General features: G+C 38.3%; 1 protein-coding gene across 3 annotated transcripts in view; it reads left to right on the plus strand.

Annotated features, from left to right (window-relative positions):
• The window catches only part of DENND5A (DENN domain containing 5A), an 82,674-nt gene that overhangs the window by 43,832 nt on the left and 12,781 nt on the right, over positions 1-26,061 (plus strand). For all 3 annotated transcript variants that reach the window (XM_054582948.1, XM_054582958.1, XM_054582968.1), the window contains 8 exons: positions 515-832; positions 4,218-4,433; positions 5,157-5,391; positions 11,181-11,331; positions 12,004-12,097; positions 14,816-14,947; positions 18,156-18,308; positions 24,997-25,081. In XM_054582948.1, the coding sequence (XP_054438923.1) occupies positions 515-832; positions 4,218-4,433; positions 5,157-5,391; positions 11,181-11,331; positions 12,004-12,097; positions 14,816-14,947; positions 18,156-18,308; positions 24,997-25,081 (1,384 nt within the window). The remainder of the gene's footprint in view (positions 1-514; positions 833-4,217; positions 4,434-5,156; positions 5,392-11,180; positions 11,332-12,003; positions 12,098-14,815; positions 14,948-18,155; positions 18,309-24,996; positions 25,082-26,061) is intronic.

A 26,061-nucleotide genomic window follows, 5' to 3' on the forward strand; every position in this document is an offset into this window, starting at 1 on the left:
GAAGGAAGCATGGAAATCATCAAGACCAGCCATCAAATCTTACCAGTAAAGACTGAGGCTCAGTAAGGGATAATGGTATGCCCAGGGTCGTATAGGAAGATAGTGACAGAGTCAGATCTGGGACCTAGACTTTCTGATTTACTCCTAGTGTTTTTACTATAAGAATTTTTGAGTTTGACAAACATTTTATGAGCATTTATTATATGTGGGACTTTTGTGCTAGATGCTAACCATAATAATTCTTACCACTCTGATTTTATCTGTTTATTACCATTTTGTAGCCAACAAAACAGAATCAGAGAGGTTAAGTAACTTTCTCTAGATCATACAACTAGAAAGTGGCAGGGAAGTATTGAAATTCAGGTCTATATTTTTTCTGAGTCCCACTTTCTTAATACCATGCTTGATATGTGTCCATTTCAGATGTTTTCTCTTCCCTCTCTTGTTCATTATCCTTTCTGAAACTTATTCCTTAATGCTCTGTTTACATTCCTGATCCTGTTTTGACTTCCAGGCTAATCTGTGCTTTGTGGACATTGACAACCATTTCATTGAGCTGCCAGAGGACTTGCCTCAGTTTCCCAACAAATTGGAGTTTGTCCAGGAAGTCTCTGAGATTCTCATGGCATTTGGCATTCCCCCTGAAGGAAACCTTCATTGCAGTGAGAGTGCCTCCAAGCTGAAGAGGCTCCGGGCATCTGAGCTTGTCTCTGACAAGAGGAATGGAAATATCGCAGGCTCCCCTTTGCATTCCTATGAGCTCCTCAAGGAGAATGAAACTATTGCCCGCCTGCAAGCCTTGGTCAAGAGGACTGGGGTGAGCCTGGAAAAGGTAAGATGCTGTATATAAATCTGTGACAGATTTGGTCTGTGCTAGGGTGCTATCCTGGTGAAATAAATTGTGATAAAGCACTCAGTTCAGGGAAAAGGCACATTTGCTTTCAGTGAAAGAATGCTCTTGTATGGGAGACAGTGGATTCAGCTCTGGCAAACATTATCCTAGTAAATGCTACCTGAATCTAAATCTGGGTAGCTTCTCACTTGGGCATCAAGGAGAGCCTACTCTCATTCTATGTGAACACTACGGCAGAGTGACTTGTTTTGGTAATCTTTGTATTCAGACCTCTTGCAGATCCATTGTCGTGTGAGTTTCACAGCAACCTAAAACATACAGAGCAGGTATTGTTAAATCTCTTTATTAGATCAATGAACCGAGGCTTAGAGAGCCTGAGTATTTTACCTAATGTTAAATGGCCTAGTAAATGGCTGAGCTGAGGCTAGAACCTGGTCCCCTAAGTTCTCGTCCTATGTTCTTTCCAGGGTTGTATTTAGCTTTTTCTTTTTTGACTTTGATGAGACTATCAGCTTATTCAGTTTTTCACCCATCTCTTCCTGCTCCCCCATTTTCACTGTTAAATTACTTTTGTAAATTACATATAAGCAAAATGGGCTAATGTAATGATTTTGTTGTAACTATTTTTTAGTGAAGTGTGAAACATTTCATTTTCCTGCCTTATTTAGATAGAGCAGATATTTTTTAAAAAGTAGCAAGGACTTCTGGTCAAGATGGAGGCATAGGCAGACATGCTTTGCCTCCTTGTGTAACTACAGAGAGAATTACAACTAACCCTCAAAACAAATGACACCCAGTACTGTCCGAAAATTGAACTGTATGGCAGTCCGACAACCAAGGATTTAAAGAAGCTATATTCACCCAGACGGGTAGGAGGGGTGGAGATGTGGAGATAGGTGTAGAGGCAGCAGTGGAACTGGTGGCATCCAGATGGTGGATAAAAATCGGGGGGGATACCTTGGGAGCAAGCAAACCTAACCCCAGGCCAAATTGCACAGCCTAGGATTCCAGCTCCTATAAGATAAATCCCATTAATTTCTTGGCTGTAAAAACCAGTGGGGATTGGGGCGGTGGAAGAAACTGCCAGATTTTCAGAAGGCTCTGATTAAAGGGCCCACAAGGTCTTAGAACATACACAAACCTGCCCACTCTGGGATTCATCACCAGGGCAACAGCTAGAATGGTCACAGTCACATATGGGGAGTGAGTGAAATGACTGGAAACTGGGTGAGTGCTGGGCAAACCTTCAGGAGCCAGGCAGTGGCACTGTCCCCTCTCTTAGCCCTTCCCCAACACAGAGCCAGAAAGTGGTGAAGCAGGTTGCCCCACCCTGGTGATTACCTAAGGATCCACCCCAAACAATTTATAGGTGCCTTTCCAGCAATGGCCCATGCTACTAAGACGGAGTCAAAGCAGCTCTACCTAATACACAGAAAGAAACACAGGGAGGCTGCCAAATTGGGGAGACAAAGAAATATGGTCCATATGAAGAACAGAATAAAACCCCAGAAAAAGAACTAACCGAAATGGAGATAACCAACCGATCAGATGCAGAGTTCAAAACATTGATGATTAAGATGCTCAAAGAACTCATTGAGTATGGCAACAACTTAAAGGAGAAATGAAGGTCATACTCAGTTAAATAAAAATCTACAGGAAACCTACAGTGAAAGGGAAGAAGCCAGGATTCAAATCAGTTATTTGGAACATAAGGAAGAAATAAGCATTCAACCAGAACAGCAAAAAGAAACAAGAATTAAAAAAAAATGAGGGTAGTGTAAGAAGCCTCTGGGACATCTTCAAATGTACTAACATCCAGATCCTAGGGGTGTCAGAAGGAGAAGAGGAAGAGCAAGAAATTGAAAACTTATTTGAAAAAATAATGAAAGAAAACTTCCCTAATTTGGTGAAGGAAATAGACATACAAGGCCAGGAAGCCTAGAGAGTCCCAAACAAGTTGGACCCAAAGAGGACCACACTAAGACACATCATAATTAAAATGCTAAAGGTTAAAGATAGAGAATCTTAAGAACAGTGAGAGAAAAGCAGAGTTACCTCAAAGTTCCCATAAGTTTGTCGGCTGATTTCTCAAAAGAAACTTTGTAAGCAAGGAGGGACTGGGCAGAAGTTTTCAAAGTGATGAAAAGCAAAGACCTAGAACCTAGATTACCCTATCCAGCAAAGTGTCATTTAGAATGGAAGGGCAGATAAAGTACTTCCCAGACAAGAAAAAACTGAAGGAGTTCATCATCACCAAGCCATTATTACATGAGATGTTAAAGGGACTTATTTACGAAGAAGATGATCAAAACTATGAACATTAAAATGTCAACAGATTCACAACTGTCAACAACTGAATCTAAAAAAACACACTAAGCAAACAGCCGGAACAGGAACAAAATCATAGATATGGAGATCATTTGGAGGGTTATCAGTTGGCGGGGGTGGGGGGGAAGGGATAAAATGGAGGAAAAGGTGTAGGGATTAAGAAGCATTATTGGATGTACAAAACAGATGGGTGGAATGTTAAGAAGAGTATAGAAAATGGAGAAGCCAGAGATCTTATATGTACAACCCATGGACATGAACTAAGAGGGGAGGATTGATGGAGGGAATGGGGATACTGGGTAGAGGGGGAGCAAAGGGAGAAAAATTGGGAGCATGGTAATAGCATAATCAATAAAATATATTTTTAAAAAATCATGGCCAGTTAGTAGTAAGTATGGTGCCAGTTGGATTCTGGAAATTTCAGGAAAACACTTTGTAAAGTACATGATTGTCTAACTACTATGCTGAACACCTGAAACTAATGTAAAAAAATATGAATGTAAACTGCAATTGAAAAAATTTAAAAATAAAAAAATGCAAAAATAGTCATGGCCAGTTACAGAACAGCAGAGAAATATTTAGAGAGATTAAAAAGGTTAAAAAAGACACAGTAAGGAAAAACTCTTAGGAAGAAAGATAAGAAAAGTGATATGGGGGAGAAAATCAAAGAGAGGTAGGTAGAGCTAGAGTCTAGCCACGCTCTTTTGCATTATTTTCTTACTGGCTTCCAGATTCCCTCCTGCCCTAGACCCTTGAGATAAGTTGCACCTTTTTGTCTCTCGCTGAATCTCTCTCTGCCCATAATGATCACTTTCATTGAGTTACTGAGTACCTGCAAGTGGAACATCTCATTTATCTCTTCTCCATGTCAGAATCCCTTTCTTTCCTTTTTCTCTCCCCTTCCTATTTTCTCTCTCTCTCTCTTCTCTTCTCCATGTGCTGCAAAGTAATTTACCAGGGGGAAAAAAACAAATGAGTTGCATTTCTTTGAGATAAAAGGAAAAACTTGTGTATTCTCAATTGGTTTTTTTTGTAGCTGGAAGTGCGTGAAGACCCCAGCAGCAATAAGGATCTGAAAGTTCAGTGTGATGAAGAAGAGCTCAGGATTTACCAGCTAAACATTCAGATCCGGGAAGTTTTTGCAAATCGTTTCACTCAGATGTTTGCAGATTATGAGGTGTTCGTCATTCAGCCCAGCCAGGATAAGGAGTCCTGGTTTACCAACAGGGAGCAGATGCAAAACTTTGATAAAGTGAGTTTCATACGCTGGGGCAGTGGTAATGCATGAAGATTTAACTGATGATGAGTTTTTCTTTCATAATACAGATGACCCTTGAACAATGTGGGGGTTAGGGGTGCCAAACCTCTGTACAATCAGACATTTATATATAACTTTTGACTCTTCAAAATCTTGAGCTGTCCCTTGTTATCTGTGGGTGCTTGGTTTCAGGACCCCTACGGATACCAAAATATGCAGATGCTCAAGTTCCATATATAAAATTGTAGAGAACAATGCATACTGCTGCATTCATGGATTCTCAACTGCAGATTGAATACTGTTTTCAATTTGTGGTTGGTTGAACCCACAGATGCAAAATCTGGGGGTATGGATGGAGGACCAGCTATATATTTATTGAAAAATATACGTGTATAAGTGGACTTGTGCAGGTCAAACCTGTGTTCAAGGGTGAGCTGTATTATATGCTTGTTTATGGTCCTTCTGATGTTGATAAAATGTAAGGTCTGGTTGCTTTATAACAGAATTCTGGTTCTTACTATCAGGTGATTTACCTTCAGTGTTAAAGAACAATGATGAAGAGATTTTACTGTTTGCTTTTCATAGAGACCTAAGAAGCTTCAGAGAAGAATATCCTATTGGATCCTTTGGATATGTTGCTTTTCCTGGTCAAGGCTGATATACCCTTTTCCCTTTTTCCTTTTCCAATCATGACTGTCTGTTTCCTTGTCCCACCAGGCATCTTTTCTGTCAGATCAGCCTGAGCCCTACTTGCCCTTTCTCTCAAGATTCCTTGAGACCCAGATGTTTGCTTCTTTCATTGACAATAAAATTATGTGTCATGACGATGACGATAAAGACCCTGTGCTCCGGGTTTTTGATTCTCGAGTAGACAAGATCAGGCTGTTGAATGTTCGGACGCCTACTCTCCGCACATCCATGTACCAGAAGTGTACCACTGTGGATGAAGCAGGTGAGGCCTCCTTGTTGCTGTACTTTTTAGCTTCTTGGATTATGTCACTAATGTGTCCTTGTTCCTGAACATGCCAACTTCTTTCCCTGTTTCTGTTTTTGTTTAAGTTGTTCCCATAGCCTGAAAGGTTTTTTCCTATCTTTTTGGCCTAGTTAATTTTTTTCATCCTTAAACACTTTGTTGGTTAGGAATGGGTCCTGCTGTAGGTAGTAGAGAATATAATCAGCAGTGGTTTAGACAGATGTAGGGGTTATTTTTCTCAAACTGACAAGAGTGAAGAATTGGTGGTTGTTGGCGTTGGTTCATGTGCTCAACAGTGTAATCAGCAACCGAGGTTCTAACTTTCTACTCAGCTGTCCTTCGTACATTGACTTTTATATTCATGCTGTTGCCTCATGTTTACAAGAGGCTTTTTATGTTCACATTCAGGGCAAGAAGAGGGGAGGTTTCTACCAGCTATATTTTCCCTCTTGTATCAGAAAGCAAAAGCTTTCCCAGAAATTCCCAACAAATTCTGTTGTCTCATAGGCCAGAGCCATGTTATGTGACCATACTTAAGTGCAAAGGAGGCTGTGAAAGTGAGTAATGAATTGGATGTAATGTTACTCTAAGCAATATGGAGGTTCTGTTAGCCAGAAAGAAAGGGCAAATGAGTTATGAGTAGGCAAAAAGCTGGTATGTTTCCTCTCCGAAGCAGTCTCTCAATGCCCTGAGGCGGAGTTTGCAGATTCCTCCTTTGCTTCCCTGTTGCTTTGTTCTTACCTCTCCTCTGTAATCTCTGTTCTTTTGAGCTATCATTAACTGGGAACAGTTTAAGTGCAGAGACTATATTTATTTTATTACCCCTCAACTTTTAGCATTGTGCTTATTAGCACACGTAGATGCTAAAAGTGGTTTGCTCTGTGCATGATTGAAAAGGCTTTTTTGTTTACAGAAACCCTATCTAGATCAGTGTAGCTGGAAGTAGTCTTAGTTTGAGTTGGAAGATTAAGTAGTATGTTCACTTTCTTGTGGGATATTCAGTGTCCTTGTAGCTGTTTTGTATATATTGTTCATTTGTTTACCGAACATTATAAATAACTACTATATGTTTAACATATGCTAAGTATTCAACAAATATTTACTGAATGAATAAACATACCAAGCATTTTTCTAGGTTTTGAAGATACAACTGGTGACAATCTGGACAAAGTCCTGCCTTCATTGACTACATTCTCTAGCCTTCTGTCTTTATCTTTCAGCCCTTGATCCAGGACTTTGATTAAAATAATAATCCTCTTGGTTAAGGCTTGATTTAAGGATGTGTTGCCCGTGCAAGTGGACTGCTCTGACATAGTCAGCCATGCCCCCTGAAACACATCAGGCTTCAGCTTTCTGATCCCTGCCTAAGGCTTTGGTCCTGGGAAGCTCGATGGAGAATTTTACAAAACTGTAGTTTTAGAGAAACATCTCCCAAGCCATCAGTTTAAATCAAGACTTCCCAATCTTTTATGTTGTGGTGTACTTGAAAACAACAGTATTTGTATATGGCTCACTGGAATAAAGGGGAGTCTGCTTATAGCTAGAGCTATAAAATCAGAGACTCTAGTCACTTGAGGCATTGCCTGTCTGCCCAAGTGTTGAGGCAGTCAATTCTTAACCCATCTGTAATGCATTTGTTGGATACCTAGCCCCACAGCACACTAATTTGAATTACTCTGGTCTTTGTTTTGGCCAGGACACGTGTTGTCATGGGCCTGTTAGAACATGGGATTGGGGATATGGAAGGGAGGGTTAACTAACCCTCATTTGTATGACTCATTTCAGAAAAAATGCAGATCACAGAGACCCTTCAGACAATTCTTATGCTCTGCTGCCGGAATAATGGGAATATCTTTACCATTGTTATATCCCTTACGTGTGCCCCAGAGAGCTGCACTGCAGATATGCTAGAGCAGGGTTTTTGCCTCAGATCCATAGCCTGGAGTAGTTCAGATAACTTACCCTGCCCCAGATGGACGCCTCAGCTTCTTAAACCAGTCAGATCGGAAAATGGTAAAAGCATAACTAACGGTATAGATTTTGGAGATCCTTTAAAATGTTACACTTGAAAGGGATCTGGATGACAATTCTTACCCACTAATGTTATAGATAAAGATGTTCCTTTGGCTCACCACATATGCACAGGCCCTAGAATAGCTTGGTACATTTTATCTTTTCTTCTTAGTGCTTGGCACATTTTAGACAACTGAGTAAGTTCTGCTGAGTAAGAGTAAAGGTAGGGGGAATAAGGAAGATTCAAAGAGAGAAGGCAACTTTAACTGAGATAACAGCAAGGCCCAAAGGATGAGATGTTTTTTCATGATTAGGAAATACAAAGAGAGTTACTGGCTTTTTTTGTTCTTACTCTTAAAAATTTTTGAGGTATGACTGACACGCAATAAACAATGTATTAAAATTTTGGTATATGTATTCACTTACATCAAGAACTAGCAAACATACACCCTCAAAAATTCACCCTTTTGTAATCCCATCTCCTCCCCACTCTCTCCAAATCACACGAGCAGAGCCACTGCTATGATTTCTGTTACTGAAGAGTTTTCATATTTTAGAATTTTGTATACATGGAATAATATGCTATGCATGCTTTTTTTTTTAAGTTTGGCTTCTTTTACTCAGCATAATTATTTTGAGATTCATTCATGTTCCTTTTATTGCTGAGCAGTATTCCATTGTATGGATATTACTACAATTTGTTTATCTATTTACCATTTACCTGTTGGTGGGCATTTGGGCGATGAACATTTGTGTACATATGTTTTCTTTTCCCTTGGATAAATACCTAGGAGTGGAATAACTGATTCATATGGTATCTGTATGTTTACTTCTTAAAGAAACTGTCAAATTGTCTTTCAAAGGGATTGTGCATTTTCCATTCCTACTAGCAGTAGCGGAGTTATAGTTATTCTCCCACACTGTTGCCAACATTTAGTTTGGTCAGTCTTTTCAACTTCAGCCATTCTGATAGGTTTGTAATGGTATCTTATTGTGGTTTTGATTTGTGTCTTTCTGATGACTAATGATGTTGAACATTTTTTCATCTGTTTATTTGCCATCCATCTTCTCTGGTGAATTGCCTGTTTAAATTTTTTGCCTGTTTTTTAAATTGGGTTGTTAGTTTTCTTATTAGTGAGTTTTGAAAGTTCTTTAAATATTCTGGATGCAAGTCCTCTAACATGTGTACCTACTCTGTGGCTTGTCTTTTTGTTCTCTTAACAGTGTCTTTTGAAAAACAAAGTTTTAAATTTTGGTGACGGGGCCTAATTTATTAGTTTTTTTAAAAAAATTACTATGCTTCTGGTGTTGTAGCTAAGAAATTTTTGTCTAAGTAAGGTCACGTAAAATTTTTCCTCTGTATTTTCTTCCAGAAGTTTTATAGTTTTAGGCTTTATGTTTGAATCTATGACCCATTATAATTTTTGTGAGTAGTATAAGAATCATCTGTGGGAAAGACTATTTTTTGTCCAGTGAATTGCTCTTTTACCCTTTGTCAAAATAGCAGTTATACACACACACACACACACACACACACACACACGCACGCACGCACGCACGCACCATATTTTGCCGTGTATGATGCACACTTTTTTTGCCCACATTTCTGAGGGAAAAAATAAGGAGGTGCATTATACATGGGTATAATGATTATGTACCATGGGTATAATAATAAGTATAATAATCCTGTGTATAGTGCACACAAAAATGTGAGTGTGCACTATACATGGGAGCACGTTATACGTGGCAAAATACGGTATGTGTAAATTTATTTCTGAGTTCTCTGTTCTCTTTCATTAATCTATTAATTTGCCTTTACACCATGACTACAGTCTTGATTACTCTAGCTTTATATTAAATCCTGAAGTCAGGTAATGTTAGTCCTCCAACTTTCTTCTTTTTCAAATTTATTTTAATTATTCTTCACCCTTTGTATTTCATAGTTATTTAGAATCAGTTTAACAGTTTCTACAAACACCCTTCTGAGATTTTGTTTGGGATTACCTTGAATCTGTACATCAATTCAGGGAGAATTGATATCTTAACATTGAGTGTTCTGATTCATGAATATGATATACCTCTTTATTTTAAGTCTCTTTTAATTTCAGCAGTTATGTACAGCTTTTTTTAGTACAAGTTTTGCATATTTTTGTCATATTTATCTCAAAGTATTTAATTTTCTGGTGTTAAAATAGTATTTAAAATTCCTAACTTTTTATTGTTTATTACTAATATATAGAAATATAATAGAGTTCTGTATATTGATCTGTGACATGCAACCACACTAAACTTACTTTTAGTAGCTTTTTGTAATTCTGTCACATCTACATAATCATATTGCCTGTGAATAATGATAGTTTTACATTTTCCTTTCCAACCTGGATGCACTTCATTTCTTGCCCTTTTGCATTGGCTTTATTTACTACAGTGTCAAATAGAAATGGTGAGAGTAGACATCCTTGTCTTATTCCTGATTTTAGGGGGAGAGCATTCACCATTAACTATGATGTTAGATGAAGGTTTTTCATGGGTTTTTGCCTCTGTTACTAATTTGCCAAAAATTTTTATCAGAAGTGGATATTGTACTTCATCAAATGCTTTTTCTACACCTATTGGGGTAGTTGTGTGGTTTTTAGTTTTAGTTTGTTAATATGGTGAATTACTAAATGTTGCATTCTTGAGATAAACTCTATTTGATCTGTATGACCATAAATGTATTTTTTTTAATATTACTGAATTCTGTTTACTAAAATTTTGTTTAGAATTTTTGCATCTATGTTCATGAGGGATATTGGTTCATAATTTTTATGTACTATCTTGTTTGATTTGGTACCATGATAGTGATGGCCTGAAAGAATAAGTTAGAAAGTATTCTCTCCTTTTTAGTTTCCTGCAAGAGCATGTGTAAATGATACTGTTTCTTCTTTAGATGTTTGGCAGAATGCATCAGTGAAACCATCTGGGCCTGGAGTTTCTTTTTGTTTGGTTGTTTTCTTTTGCAGGATGTGGGGTGGGGAGATTTTAAACTACAGATTCAATTAAAAAAGTGGAGCTATTCATATTACCTATTTCTTCTTGAGTGAATTTTGGCAGTTTGCATCTTTCAAGGAATTTATCTCTTTTACATATTGTCAAATTTGTTGGCATTAAATTATATGTAATGTATCCTGTATTAATATCTGTCCAATCTGTAGCAATGTCTTGTCTCATTCCTGACACTGGTAATTTGTCTTTTCCTTTTTAGTCTGACCAGATTAAATCTGATTAGTCTGACTAGAAGTGTATTAGTTTTACTGATCTTCTGAAAGAACCAGTTTTTGGATTTTTTAATTTTGTCTATTTCATTTATTTCACTCTGGCCTTTATTATTTCCTTTCCTATACTTTGACTTTAATTTGCTCTTTTTTTCCTAGTTTCTTAAGGTAGAAGCCAAGATCATTAATTTGAGATTGTTTTTCTTTTCTAAGCTAGGCATTTAGTGTCATAAATTTCCTTTCAAGTAATTCTAATGACATACTACAAATTCTTATATTCCATATTTTTATATTTATTCAGTTCTTATTTCCCTTTTGATTTTTTTTCTTGATGCATAGGTTATTTAGAAGTGTGTTATTTAGTTTTAAGATGTTATTATTGATTATTGTGGTCACAGGATGTACTTTGTATGATTCAAATTATATTTATTAAGACTTATTATATGGCCCAGAAAAGAGTATATTTTAAAAAATATTCGGCTTTTTTTTTTCCTGATCCAGAGAAGGCAATTGAGCTACGTCTGGCAAAAATTGACCATACTGCTGTTCACCCCCATTTACTTGACATGAAAATTGGACAAGGAAAGTATGAGCCAGGCTTCTTCCCAAAGCTGCAGTCTGATGTGCTTTCCATTGGGCCAGCCAGCAACAAGTGAGTTAACCCCAGGGATTCCCTGATCCAGCTCCCTAATCACAGCTCTGTCTGAATTGCATAAAGCAGATATGGGGAAGACCCAAACTATCCAGGTCATTCACTTTTTTGAACATGACAGCGGGTGACAAGAGTTTCTTCAGTTCCTGTTTCCACTGTGCAAATTGGGATAGCTCCACATGCCCAGGACCTGCAAAAAATGCAAAAAGGCACGCTGCAGATGGGTTGAAATTATCTCATGACTGAGTCCCATACAACATCTAGCTAGCATTTTATCTTCAGTAAGTGCTGGTTGAAATAATTGGAGTCTGAACTGAAAGTAGATAACTTACCAGTGTTGCTCTTCTTTAGTTACTTTTGGAGATGAATGTAACAAAGCCCAGACAGAGTTGATTGAGTATAGTTTCGAGTCTATATGTAAACTTTTTGAAGATATTTGGAGAGAGAGACTCACACACACACACACGCATGCGCGCGCGCCTATGTTCCCTGGGGAGTTATGTGTCTTGCCCAGTTATTGATCTTTAAGCTATTCTTCTCCAAGGTCTCTGAGCTATCCCTAGTGACTCCTTGGTGGTTTTCCATGCCCAGCAATGGTTGCTAGACATTCAAGTTTTCTCCTGTCATTTGACCTACTGGGATGTTATTAATTGCCTGCTTTGATTCTTTCAGGTGGACGAAAAGGAATGCCCCTGCCCAGTGGAGGCGGAAGGATCGGCAGAAGCAGCACACAGAGCACCTGCGTTTAGACAATGACCAGAGAGAGGTAAGGCACCTCCAGAATGGCAAGGAATGGGCCTTTCACCATGCCACACTGTCATTCTCTTTCCTAGTTCCTTGGCCTCTGGTCTGATCCAAGTGTCCTAGCAATGACCTCACCTGAATATGGAGCAGAGTTACAGTGACCACCAAACCAAGAAAGTAATTTGAGACCAAAAAACCAAGCAGGCAACCCCATAGGTTATAACAGGATTTATTGTAGGGAAGTTACTAAGCAGAGCACAGATAACTTCTGTGCAGACTTTTGAGGTGCCTCCATTCCACATTCAGACACCTCTTCCCATGAAGAAGGGTTAAATATAGAGTTAGTTCCTGAAACCTGATATTGGGCCTCCGTATGACAAATCCAGGATATATGATGTTTTGCACGTGACAACTAACCACTAACCATGTAGGTCCTCTATATGAGCCAGACCCTATTTGCAGGCCCACTTAGAAGTGGTATCAGTGCTTAGAAGTGAGCCTTTCACTGTCCTTTCAGTACTTCCTCGTGCATCATACTCCCTGCAGAGTGTTACAGGAACCTCAGAGCACAAGAGTCTGAAACTTGGGAGAAATCCTTTCAAATTTTGTGAGGCTTCTTTTGTGTGTGGTATGGTAGTAAAGAAGCAATTCTGTTAGAGTTAGAAGGAAGAAAAACTGAACTTGAGTTAATGCTGTCAATAACAACCTGGGGAAAAGGGTACTTTTCCCCTATTTTTTGCGTATCTTAATTGAAAACAGATAATCTTGAGTTTTCTTCCTTAGAGGAACAAATGAGAGGAATGGTAACAGGTGGCTGGGGATTGAGGATTCTTTTTTTTTTTTTCTTTATATTTCTTTTTTTCATTTATTTTTAGAGAGAAGGGAAAGGAGGGAGAAAGGGAGGGAAACATCATTGTGTGGTTGCCTCTCACACACCCCCTGCTGGGTACCTGGCCCACAACCCAGGCATGTGCTCTGACTGGGAATTGAACCAGCGAGGAGGGATTGAGGATTCTTGAATTGGCCTCCTGAGTCCTCACTGCTTATAAGCTGAGTTTCTCAGCTCTACCATACCTTGTTCCCAGAAAAGTTTCCAGTTATCAACCTCAAGGTAGAGACCCTGCCTTACTCATTTGCAAAGAAGTTGTGCAAATGGGAGTTTAATCTTCAAAAACCTATGTCAGGAACTTCTCTTTGAGAAATTATCCTGCAAATTGCATTATATACATATAAAACCTTGTAAAGCATATTATTTTCATATGTGCCTGGCACCTCAGTGAATGGGAAAATAACATTTTGCCTTTGCTATATTTTAAAGGAATAAATTAAAATTGCAAAGTATGGTTATAAATTTTTAACTGATGTTTTATAGGATAAGTTATGCTTAAGAGTTCTTGTCGGGGTGCTGTAAGGGGTGTTGGTTGTTGGTGGTTTTTCTTTAAAGCTACATTTAAAAAAAAAGATTTTATTTGTTTATTTTTTAGAGAGCTGGAAAGGGAGGGAGAAAGAGAGGGAGAGAAACATCGGTATGAGAAACATCAATTGGTTGCCTCTTGCATGCCCTCAACAGGGGATGTGGCCTGCAACCCAGGCATGTGCCCTGACCAGAATCGAACCGATGACCTTTCAGTTTGCAGGCCAGCACCCAACCCACTGAGCCACACCAGCCAGGGTGGTGGTATTTTTAGTCTCCCTTGGGTCTTTCACCTCTCCTTCATATTCCTTCTTTCAGCGGTGTTTATTGAGCACGTTTGCTTGGTCAAAATCATTGTAATAAGCACTTTGAAATATAAAGATAACAAGGAGGTAGCCTTGTCCTCAGGGAATACCAGTTTATTAAGAAGTCCCCCTCAGGGACTTCTGAGTGGAGTCAAAAATCTTTATTTAAGCCTTGGAGGATGTTAGGATTGTTAGAGACAAAGAAGAGCATTTTGAGTAGAGGAAATGCAGGATCAAAAGCTTGGTGATTGTTGTGCAATGGAGACTGTGGGCAGAATATTTGGAGGAAGGAGGTACTAGGAGTAGCTAGGCAGCTGGCAAATTAGGAGGCAGGTAGCAGTAGCCTAGGTGGTAGTAATTAAAGGCTAACCTTGGGAGTTGGTAGTTCTGGCAGATCGAGGGGCCAGACAGAACTGTACTACTGGAATAAATATGAGGGAAGAACTAAGTCTGGGATAAAAATGTTGGTTGTGAACATGGGATACAGAGAGGATGTCAGTGTGTAGTTTACTTCATTTATATGCATCCTGTGTTAAAACAAACAGCATATGGAGAACCACCAGAACATTCTAAAAGAGCAAAAAATACAGTTGTTGCTTGGAGCAAGGTTATATTTTATAACAAAGATATCTTTGCTATGGGCAGAGGAGTTAAATGCCTCCCAGTTTAATGGGTGAAATTATTTTTTTCAGTAGTACCCTGAGATTTGGGTGTGTTTGCATGCTGAGCTATACATACTGCAGCCATGTTTTGTTTTTACCTCTTGTGTCATTGAAGCAAAGATAATTACAGTACTTATGGGCTCCTTTACATCAGAGAAAACAGAATTTTCTCAGTTTTTCTCTTTTACAAAGTTTTATAGAGTTGTATTTTAAACTTTCTACCCCAACTTTATCTGAGCCTAGGATAGAGGCAGTAAGAAAGTGCTGGGTGATAGTGCCCTCTTCAGGTTCCCCTCAGTACTGGTTGCCTATAGATTGTGTGCATGGACGAAGTCTTTGATTTTTCTTCTTTACCGCAGAAGTACATCCAGGAAGCCAGGAATATGGGCAGCACCATCCGCCAGCCCAAGCTGTCCAACCTTTCCCCATCAGTGATTGCCCAAACCAACTGGAAGTTTGTAGAGGGCCTGCTGAAGGAATGTCGCAACAAGGTGAGCTATGGACGCCTCTCTACCTGTGCTGTTTCTTTTGTAGCCGAAGTAAGTCCAAGGCTTGGCTCTGACCGTTCTTTCTTATTTTTTAAAATATTGTTACTGTGAGATAGTATTAATTTTAAGATCCTGTTAACTTAGAATTAGGCACATTTGTTTTAAATAAAGTAAACCATTAATCAAGAGCAAGCATGCTTGCTTGATATAAACTTAATATGTATTCTTTAGAACTGAGAGATAGATGTAGTTTTTAACTTTAGACATCTAGCATTACTTGAAATCGTTGTAGCTGAATTGCCTCCAGCAGATTAGTCTTACACATATGAAAATGTTTTTGCCTCTATTAATTTGATAGCAGTGATTTCATATGTCTAGAAGCAAGAGTTTGTGAATGTCTACTATATGCTAGGTCAAAGTGTGTTATTCAGTTTAAGCTTGTTGTGGGTTTTTTTTTAAATTGAGAATTGATATACAAAAAGTTTCACACATTTATTTATTTATTATTTTTTTAAAAACATTTTAAATCCACCTGAAATTTATTTTGGTGTAAGGGTTGAGCGTTTTTTTAAAAAAGACTTTATTTATTTATTTTTAGAGGGGAAGAGAGGGAGAAAGAGAGGGAGATGTATTACATGTTGCTGCAAATGTTAGGATTTCCTTCCTTTTAGGGGCTGAATAATATTCCATTGTACAATATGTATATACCACATCTTGTTTATCCAATCATCTGTTGATGGACACTTGAGTTATTTCCATGTCTTGGCTGTTGGGAATGAGGCTGCAGTGAACATGGGATGTAGGTATCTCTTCGAAATTCTGATTTCAGTTGTTTTGGATATATATTCAGGATTAAGATTCTGAATCAAAAGGTGTCATTCTTAATTTTTAATGTTTTAGTTATGAATGTAACTTCTTTTTTAATAAAAATATAGTGTTTCAACCAAGCCAGTATGCCATACTTTTTAGGACAATTCAACTGACTTGGTCTCTCCTATATCATGTTTATTCATCAGTGAGAAAAAAGATTTTCCTGCATTTTCAGATTGTGAGTGGTACTCATAGGATGAAATCAAATATATATTCTCTTGCCGAAGAAATTATTACTGTTACAAGTTAGATTGATATATCAGTACTGATATATTTCTTTTAAAGATTTTATTTATTTTTTATTTTAGAGAGAAGGGAAGAGAGGGAGAAGGAGAGGGAGAGAAACATGCACTGGTTGCCTTTCACATGACCTGGCCTGCAACCCAGGCGTGTGCTCTGGCAGGGAATTGAACCAGTGACCTTTTGGTGTGCAGGCCAGCACTGAGTCCACTGAGCCGCACAAGCCAGGGCCAGTATTGATATTTTGAATTCAGGTGTTTCAAAAAAAAGCTTCTGTCGGTTCACTATGAGCCATTGATATCTGTGATTTTCCATATAATGTTGTCTTTTCTGCTATTAAGAACATTGGTGATGCTTCCTTTCTTGAAAGAGGTCTTTTGTCTCTGAGACTTGTTTTCCAAGCTGCTGACATTCATTCTCAAGTTTTGAGATGCATACCCAGTCAGTGACATAGTCCTTGCTGGCATTGCCTGGTTGGTCAATAGTCAATGACTGAAATACATTCCAATTTCAGAGATGTTAATATGCAAAAAAAAGTACATCTTAGAATTGAAGAAATAGAGTAATCAGTCTAACACCACCAAGTGCCAGCTAGCATTTGGAGAAACAGGAACTTGCATACTGTTGGTAGTGTAGGTTGGTATGATCACTTTGGAAAACAGCATAACATTATTTAGTTTTCTTCCTATAGGTATATTTCATACAGAAACCTTTGTAGCATGATCCAGGAGATGTGTGCAGAAAGCTTACAACAGCATTATTTGTAATAGTGTTAAACTGGAAACAACCCAATATCAATCAGTTGGAGAATCAGTGAGTAAATTATAGGATATTCATATGATGGAATAGTATATTCAGTGACAGAAGTGGACGACAGCCATACCCATCCATGTAGATGAATTGCACAAATATAAAGTTGAGTGAAAAAGCAAATTATAAAAAAAAAATACTGGCAAAACTGAACTACATTGTTTAAGAATGTAAATATAGGTGATAATTATTTCCTTGTTAGGATACTGATCACTTTTAGAGTGGGAAGGTGATTGGAAAGGGCATGTAGGGTGTTTCAAAAGTATACATGGACAGTACTTTATTTCTTAATCTGGGTGATGTTTATAATAAACTCTGTGTGTGTGTGTGTGTGTGTGTACATTCATACATATGTGTATACATATATATACCTTATACACACATACATATGTATATAAAACATATTTCACAATAAAAACATTAAAAATAGTCACACTGGAAAGAAGTATGCCAAAAAAGGTAAGAATTGTTGCTTCTGAAAGGTGGGATTGGTCGTGATTTTCCCCTCTGCTCTTTAAATTTTTATGTCACAAATTTATAATGTGATTAAATCTTTCTTAAGAACTTGGACTCAATATTCAGGCAGATTTAGGTTCAAAGGTCAGATGTGCTGCTTCTTTGCTATGTGGTTTTGGCAAGTTACTTCTTATCAGTAAATTGAGACGTCAATTTCGGTATCAATTAATTGGCAACAATAAATACTTACAGAGTTATTTGGAAGCTTAAACGAGATAATGCAGTGCTTGATATAGTACATGGCAAATGACATTTAAAACTGAGATTATCATTATACAGTGTGTGTTTTTGTTTTTGTTTTACAATAAGCATTTAAAATTTTTACCTACAAGTAAGTTGTTCCTCCTCAATTTTTTTTATCCCGTTGTTAGGCATTTCAGATTTATTTCTAGGGATTAAATGCTTGAAAGTTTGTTTAAATTAGGTCAGTTAAACAGTGAGAATCAGAGAATGTCAGAGTGAGCATGACGAAAGGGTTTTATTTAACTCTTTTTATCTCATAAATGCAAAAACCGAATCCAGGGTGATGAAAGCACTTGTTCAGAGTCATATAGTGATTGCTATGTTTATACCTTCTTTGCTAAACTTTTAAAGAATGCATTTCATCATAACCTGACCTATATGGTGGAGAATAAATACACTCTCTGTACCTGATTCTCATTCATCCTGTCTGTCCCAGCCCAACAGATGTGCTATGCAGGTGGCCACAACCCTGTCCAGTTGCATGTGATCCTGTGCGCTGTAATTGTCTAATCCTACGACTGATTCCTTGTAGACCAAGAGAATGCTGGTGGAAAAGATGGGCCGAGAGGCTGTGGAGCTAGGACATGGGGAGGTCAACATCACAGGAGTGGAAGAGAACACCTTGATTGCCAGCCTTTGTGACCTCTTGGAAAGGATCTGGAGTCATGGGCTACAAGTAAAACAGGTACTGAATGTGTAGCCTCCCTCTGCTGTGCAAACTGTTTTCCTGTTTTCACTTACTAGCTTCTCCACGCTCTTCCAGTTGGTTGGCTTTGAAGAATGGTATACAGCATACACGGACAACTTTTGCTTTTATGCATTTTTAAATTTGAAAAGAACTTGAAACATTATTAAAAGTAGTTTTATTTTGGGCAAATTAGAAAATACATGTAAGTATCCAGCAAATAGTTATTGAGGGCCTACAGTGTGCCAGGCAATAATGTAGCCGCTTGAGATACCTTAGTGAACAAAACAGACCAAGATCTCTGCCCCTTTGGAGTTTCCATTCTCATGATTTGGAGACAGTCTACTACATCTGTCCTTCAAAACATTTTTATCTACACATATTCCCATAATATACAAGTGTATATTTAAAAATTCAACAGAACCACAATGAGATACCTTTTTACACCCACTAAGATAACTAAAATAAAAAAGGCAGGTACAAGTGTTAGAATGGGGAGAAATTATAACCTTCATACATTGCTGGTGGGAACATAAAGTGGTACAGCCACTTTGGAAAACAGTCTGGCAGTTCCTTGAAATGTTAAACTTAGCACTGACCAACACATCCACTTCTGGTTATGTATTGAAGAGAAAGGGAAACATATGTCTACATAAAAACATGTATACACATGTTCATAGCAACATTATTCTTAATAGGCTAAAAGTGGAACGTGCCAAATGTCCATCAGCTAGTGAATAAACTAAATGTGGTAAATGGAATTCAATAAAAGGAATAAAGTATGGATACATGGTACAACACAGGTGAACTTTGAAACCATACTAAGTGAAAGAAGCTAGTCACTAAAGGCCACATATTATATGATCCTGTTTAGGCAAAATCATAGACAGAAAGTAGATTAAAAGATGCCAGAGGTGAGAGGGAGGGAGGACTAGGGTGTGACTGTTGATGGATATGAGGTTTCTTTTTGAGGTGATGAAAATGTTCTAAAATTAGGTAATAGTGATGGTTGCATAATTCTGTGAATATAATAAAAACTGTATTTTTGGGGGTACAGAAAATTATATACTTTGTAAGTGTGAATTTTATGGTAGAGCAAATTAAATCTCAATAAAACTGTTTTCAAAAAATACAAAGGGCCCTGGCTGGTGTGGCTCAGTGGATTGAGCACTGAGAACCAAACGGTTGCCAGTTCGACTTCCAGTCAGGGCACATGCCTGGGTTGTGGGTCAGGTATGCACAAGAGACAACCACACATTGATGTTTCCCTTCCTCTCTTTCTCCCTACCTTCCCCTCTGTCTAAAAATAAATAAATAAATACAAATATTTAAAAAAAATTACGGTGGGATTATACTATGTATAATGTTTTGTAACTTGCTTTTTTCCACCTCATAATATTTTTTCCATGCCCTTAACTAATTTTTAGGTGATATTATAGTTAATATTTAAGGGCTCAGACTATAAATCAGATAAACCTGGGTTTGATTCCAACTTAATAAATTTATGAAACTGAGCAAGGTACCTAGCTTTTCTAACCTTCTGTTTCTTCCTATGTATGTTGGAATTTTGAAAGTACCCACCTCTGTAGGATTCTCCTGAGGATTTGGTAATTCATGTAAAGCACTAAGCTGAGAGGCTGATATATAGAAGGTTCTCTGTACATTTCTGTGGTTATTATTCTGTATTATTGTATAGATGTGCCATACTTGAATCAGCCCCTTATTGATCATTTAGGCTATTTATGATTTTTTAGTATTATAAACAGCACTGTGATTAAAGATGTTTTTAAATGTTAAAGATTGTGTATCACATCTCTAAAATTTTGAGAGACCCATTCTGTAAGTAGCAACACTATGACCTTTGGAGACAGAAGGACATGGATTTGAATCTTAGCTCCACTGGATGACTTCAAGTGATCTGCAATTTTTGACTCTCATTTTCTTTATCCATAATAAAGAGTTAATAAGACTTACCTTGCAGGGGTGTTATGATAATTAAATGCAATAAAAATAAGTACCTGGCATATAGTGGGTATGTAACATATGACACTATTATTATGCTAGTTTCCACATGAAGATTTTTGTTTCTTTCCTTTTTTTTTTATAACAAATAAATAGAATATACATAGTCATTTTATCATTTTCCTTAAAGTTTAGCAAGCCTGGCACTGTGGTTAAGTAAGCTCTTTCAGCTCTTTGGTAAAACATATGCCCTCAAAAATTTTTAATATTTGCCATGAAAATTGAGGCATTTTGAAAATAAATGTGTGTTCTAAACCTGTCTCCAAGGCTTTAAATGTATGTTCTAAACCTGTCTCCAAGGCTTTACATTTGTATTCTACAAGAATTCCCACAGCATGGGGAATTTCTTTTGGAACTCATTTGATCCTCTTTCTCAGTTTAGATAGTTAGAGGCTACTTGTTTGGTGAGAAACCAGCACAAAATAATGGGGGCTTCTTGTCGAGGTTCTGTTCTTGGAGTCCTGCTTTTGGAGCACTGAAAGTGTCACCAGAGGGCAGTGAGGGCCTGTGCTTGTTGGCAGGGCTTATGCCCTCGGGGGCTTGTGTTCACTGGGGGCCGACACTGGCTATCTGTTGGTTCCTACAGCAGCTTAGACCTCCCTTTTGCTGGCCTGTGTAGAGCACCTTTTTCCTGCTGAGACATTCTTTTAGGTATTTTCCAGTCCAAAGGTTATAACCTGGTTACCTGGTCAGAGAACTATCTTACCTCCCTCTTCTGGAGCTCAGGCTGTGCCCATTTTATCTACTTCGAAAGTAGAGGGAACCTGAACAACAATTTTTGCTGCTAGCTTCCTACTAACTTTTGTTATTAGCCATGAATGTCTGCATGGAAAGCTGTCTGCAGCAAATTCTCCTAAGAATCTCTGTTTTCCTCACCACTCTTTGACATTTGGTGGCCTAGTCCAAGGAAATGGGCATCCTACTCTAGTATATATATCTGACGCTCAGTGGTGAGGTTTGATTTTATATAATAGTTTTATAATTGCTGCCATTTGGAGATTGGTAAGTGAAAAGGGGTCATTTCTCACCCTTTATGCATTGACAGTTTTGGAGGATCTAGTGCTATCTATATATTATGTGGCCACACCCCTGAATGGGTAGTCAGACTATACTGAACCTTGCAGCCTCTATCAATCCCTTTGCAAAAGGGGAAGAAGAGTAATCCATGTCTCCTCTACTGGAAGGACCCCAGTGCCCTATTACTAAGCTTCAGCCCAGCTGCTGTTCTCTCACTCTTGCCCTTGCCCTCCCTCCTTGACTAGAATAATCACTGTGAGCCTGGATATTCTTCTGGCACAGTGACCTGGTGTTGCTCTTGCCTTTGGTTCTTCAGTGTCATGGCGTGTGAGGGCTCTCTGGTGACCAGCTCTATTTAGTTTGTATAACATCCACACAGTTCTGCCTTCCAAGTCTGCCTAGATGCTGGGAATATAGTGATGATTAAGTCAAAGTCCCTGCCCTTTTAGGAGCCTACTCTAAAGGTTTTGATAAATGAATGAGTAGGTTTCTTGAAGTTGAATTACTATATCAAAGAGCATGACTGTTTTATTTTTTTGTATTATTTTCTATATATATTGTATTAATATAACAGTAACAGTGTATAGGAACTGTAAGTTTCTGATTTTGTTAAACATCTCTTTTTTTCAAATATTTGATATGTCAGTGAATAAAAAAAATGGTCTTCTGTAGTTTTAATGTGTGTTTTTAAAAAATTACCATTGAAATTGTTGGGTTTTGTTTTAAGCTTGTTAAATCTTGTAGAAAATCTAAATATGCCACAGGCATATGTCAGCAGCTTGCTGATCCATATATGAGGGTTTTCTTCCATTTAAATGCTTGATTTTTTTTTTCACCCAAAATAGATCAGATTGGTGGGTGGAAACAAAACAGGTCCTTGATATTCTCAAGGGAAAAAATCTGAGACCTTAAAGTCTCACATTCATTCCGGAGCATAAAACTTTCTTCAGAAGGTATAACTTCCAAAGTTAAATGATCTCTTTCAGAAGCAGTCTGTATAGCAGCATTATTAAGAGCAATGGTTTTGACATTAGGTAGAACTAAGCTTGAATCCCAACACTCTGCTTACTAGCTGTGTCATCTTTTACGATCTTTTACTCTTCAGTTTGCTCTTTTCTAAAGAAAATGAGGATAGAGATACCTACCTTATAGGATTTTGGGGGGGTGTTAAATAAAATACTGTATTTTAAACATTCAACATAGTTTATAGCAAACCTCAAGTAAGACATGGTAGCTTCTCTCATTCTTATTACTTTTATAAACTATAGAACTAAAATAATTTATAAAATTATTATAGCTCCTGACCAGCGTGGCATAGTTGGTCGGATACCATTTTATGAAGCGAAAGGTCACCAGGTCGATTCCTGGTTGGGGCACATGCCTGGAAGTTCAGCCCTCAGTTGGGGTATGCTTCTCTTCCTCTTTTTCTTTAAAAAACAAATAAATAAAGTTTTTAAAAAATTATTATAATAAATCCTACTACTAAAACAAACATTATACTACATTTATATGATATCAACTATATAGGAACATTTACCATGAATCTGAAATAAAGTTTTTAACAAATCATGAGAGTCACTGTGTACTTGAAGGATGACTAGAAAGAGGCAAAGCAGTTGCTGGGTGCCCAGCTGGGCTCACTCACTACTTAGGCAAATTGCTGCCTTGTATTGAGCTTGAAAATGCTGTTCAGGTATGTGCCCTGGCAGAATGACAAATGGCTGCATGACAGATACAGGGTGGGACAAAAGTCGGTCTACAGTTGTTTGTCTGGAAAATAATACAATAATTAATAAATATGAATAAAAAAATAAACTGTTTTGCACACTTACAACCTGCATACCTACTTTTGCCTCGCCCTGTAGTTTAAAGTGCAAATGCCAAGGTTCTCTTAGGCTGACTATATCTCAGCCTTGCAGTTAATAGCCTACCTTCCTGCAGGCTTCTTCAACTGTACCTTCAATAGTAAATCTTTAACATAATTATGACTGATTCTCCCCAGACTGCACTAAGGGCAAGAATGCCTTTGTTTTTTTATTTTTTATTTTTTATTTTTAAATAAAAATCTTTACTGTTTTTAGAGAGAAGGAGAGGGAGAGGAAAACATTGATTGGTTATCTCCCGTACACACCCCACCGGGACTGAACCCACAGGCTTTTGGTGTATGGGATGACATTCTAACCAACTGAGCCACACCAGCTGGGGGCAGGAATGGCTTGAAATATTTTAGGAAATTCAGGAGCTATCATAGAATCTTGTAGACTGGATATCAGCTCCTCTGTGCAAAAGTCATCAGGCTCTGCCCAAGCTGACCTTTAGCCAGCAAACCATGTAGAGGTTTTTTGCTTTTTTCTTTCTTATTCCTTGGTTCATTCACATCTCTTTTGACCATGTCTTTCCTGTTGCCAGTTGGGGACCATTTCTCTTTACTGTTCTTTATATTTCTCAAAGATTTTAGTAGGGGGATGTATGAAGGGGTCTCCCCCCAAAACCCAGAATTATCTTCTGGAGGGCAGGCCTCTGTAGTACAGGCTTCTCCCCTCCCCAAGGTGAGTGTTCTGGGAACCCATCTGTATCAGCGTACTGGTTGGCATTGTTGTGAGAGGCTGCATTCAGCTTCAGTGAATTTTTTTTGAAGATTCTTTCAGTGCATTTGCCCATTTTATGATAGGTGATTTACAAGTGCACCTGCCCACACCAGGCTGAGTGTTCTGGATTTTTTGCTCAAAACCAGCGTGACCCCCATACTCCACCCTCCCTATTCACCTGATCTCACCCCAAGTGACTTTCTTTTGTTTCCCTGGATGAAAAAAAGTCCTCAGTGGGAAACGTTTTGCTAATGTGGAATAGGTGAATCAAACAAAACAAACAAACACCAAAAACGACAGAAGCACTAACAGACATCAAAATCAACATGTTCAAAAACTGTTTTGAGCAGTGAAACAACTATCTTGATGGGTGTACTGCATCAAGTGGAGTTCTTTGAAGGTGACTGAAGTTTAAACATGTGAGAATAAATACACGCATTTAGAAAAAGATTTTACTTATTTTTAGAGAAATGGGAAGGGGGAGAAAAAGGGAGGGAGAGAAATGTCAGTGTGAGAGAGAAGCATCAGTTAGCTGACTCTCGCAGCCCCACCCCTACCCCAGATGGGAACCTGGCCTGCAACCCATGCATGTGCCCTGGTGGGGAATGGAACCAGCAACTTTTTGGTTTGCAGGACAGTGCTCAATCCACTGAGGCACACCAGCCAGGGCTAAATACACAATTTTTTATAAATAAATTCCGGGGTTTTTTGGGTCCCCCATCATATGTGTATACATTGCATCCAGGTGTACACTGAGATAAGAAATATTATGGGAAGTCCTCACTTAACATTGTTGTTAGATTCTATGACTTTAAGCGAAATAATGTATAACAAAACCAGCTTTACCATAGGGCAGTTGATGTAAACAAGAGTTAAGCTTTTGTGGCATCTCATCAACGTTAAAACAAAACATTGAACAAAATGTTATCTGAGAACCTGTTGTACAGATACTTTTTAGCAAAAGCCCAAATCTATGTTTAAATTATCTCTGATTCTGTTCACTGGATGTCTTGGCCTCTGAAATCAAAACTGATAGTATTTTTCTCTTGTGTTGGTTCTAGGGGAAATCAGCCTTGTGGTCCCACCTGTTACATTATCAGGAAAACCGACAGAGAAAACTCACATCAGGAAGCCTCAGTACCTCAGGTAAGATGACCTCTGCACCATTGGAGTGAACTCCCTCCACCCACATTCTCACCCCCCACTGGAGAGTGATCAGCTGGAGTGTTCTAGGTCAATGAAGCCTTTGCTCTGTAATGTTGTCTTTTTTACATATTAAGCCACTGGGCCCTTTGAACCACACAGCATGGTGTAGCCATGGGGTTTGCTTTCATTATATACCCTTTTGATCAGTGAGATAGAAGACTTGTCAGCAAGAGGCCAGTATTAAAATGATTTTGTGTTGTTTTTTTTTAAACTTTAGAAAGAGAGGAAAGGAGTGGGGGAGACAGAGACACAGAGAAAGAGGAGTCGGGGGAGAGATTTGTTGTTCCACCCATTTATGCATTCACTTGTTTATCCCTGTAGGTGCCCTGACCAGGGATCAAACCCACAACCCTGGTGCGTTGGGATGACACTCGAACCAACTGAGTGTAAATGAATTTGGGTGGTACTGATGTCTTGTGTTTAGAGCAAGCTGTTTTTAGAGTCTTTGTTTTATTTCTCTTAGATGGGCATTGAGATGATCTATCACTAAGAAAGCTCTTTGTCCTACCTTGAGGCCTGGTGTGAATGATTCATTACATTTCCTTTCTGTTTCTAATTTAATAAAAAATATCAGAGTTGACAGGGACCCCAAAGATCATCTAGTCCAGCCCACTTATTTTTAGGAGGAGGAAACTGGGATCCACAAGGGAATTGAATTTACTCAATATCACACAGTTAATTGATGGAAGAGGCCAGATTAGGAGTCAGGCCTCTTTTCTCCTGGTCTGGTGTTCTTTATACAGCTCTACAGTGTCCCTTCCAGGACAGTCCCCCTCCTTCCTTTGCTTTTTGGCAGCATCCTTCATTACTTTTTCACGCCATCCTTCGTTCTCTCTCTGTCCAGGAGTTTGTTTACCTTTCTTGGATGTTCTTACCTAATGGTAAAGATCAGTTTGAACGGGGGGTGAAAAGATAGGCAA

The sequence above is a fragment of the Pteronotus mesoamericanus genome, unplaced genomic scaffold (genome assembly GCF_021234165.1).
Source record: "Pteronotus mesoamericanus isolate MK-2021 breed Mesoamerican mustached bat unplaced genomic scaffold, CSHL_Meso_final contig_1189, whole genome shotgun sequence".
Taxonomy (NCBI): Eukaryota; Metazoa; Chordata; class Mammalia; order Chiroptera; family Mormoopidae; genus Pteronotus; species Pteronotus mesoamericanus.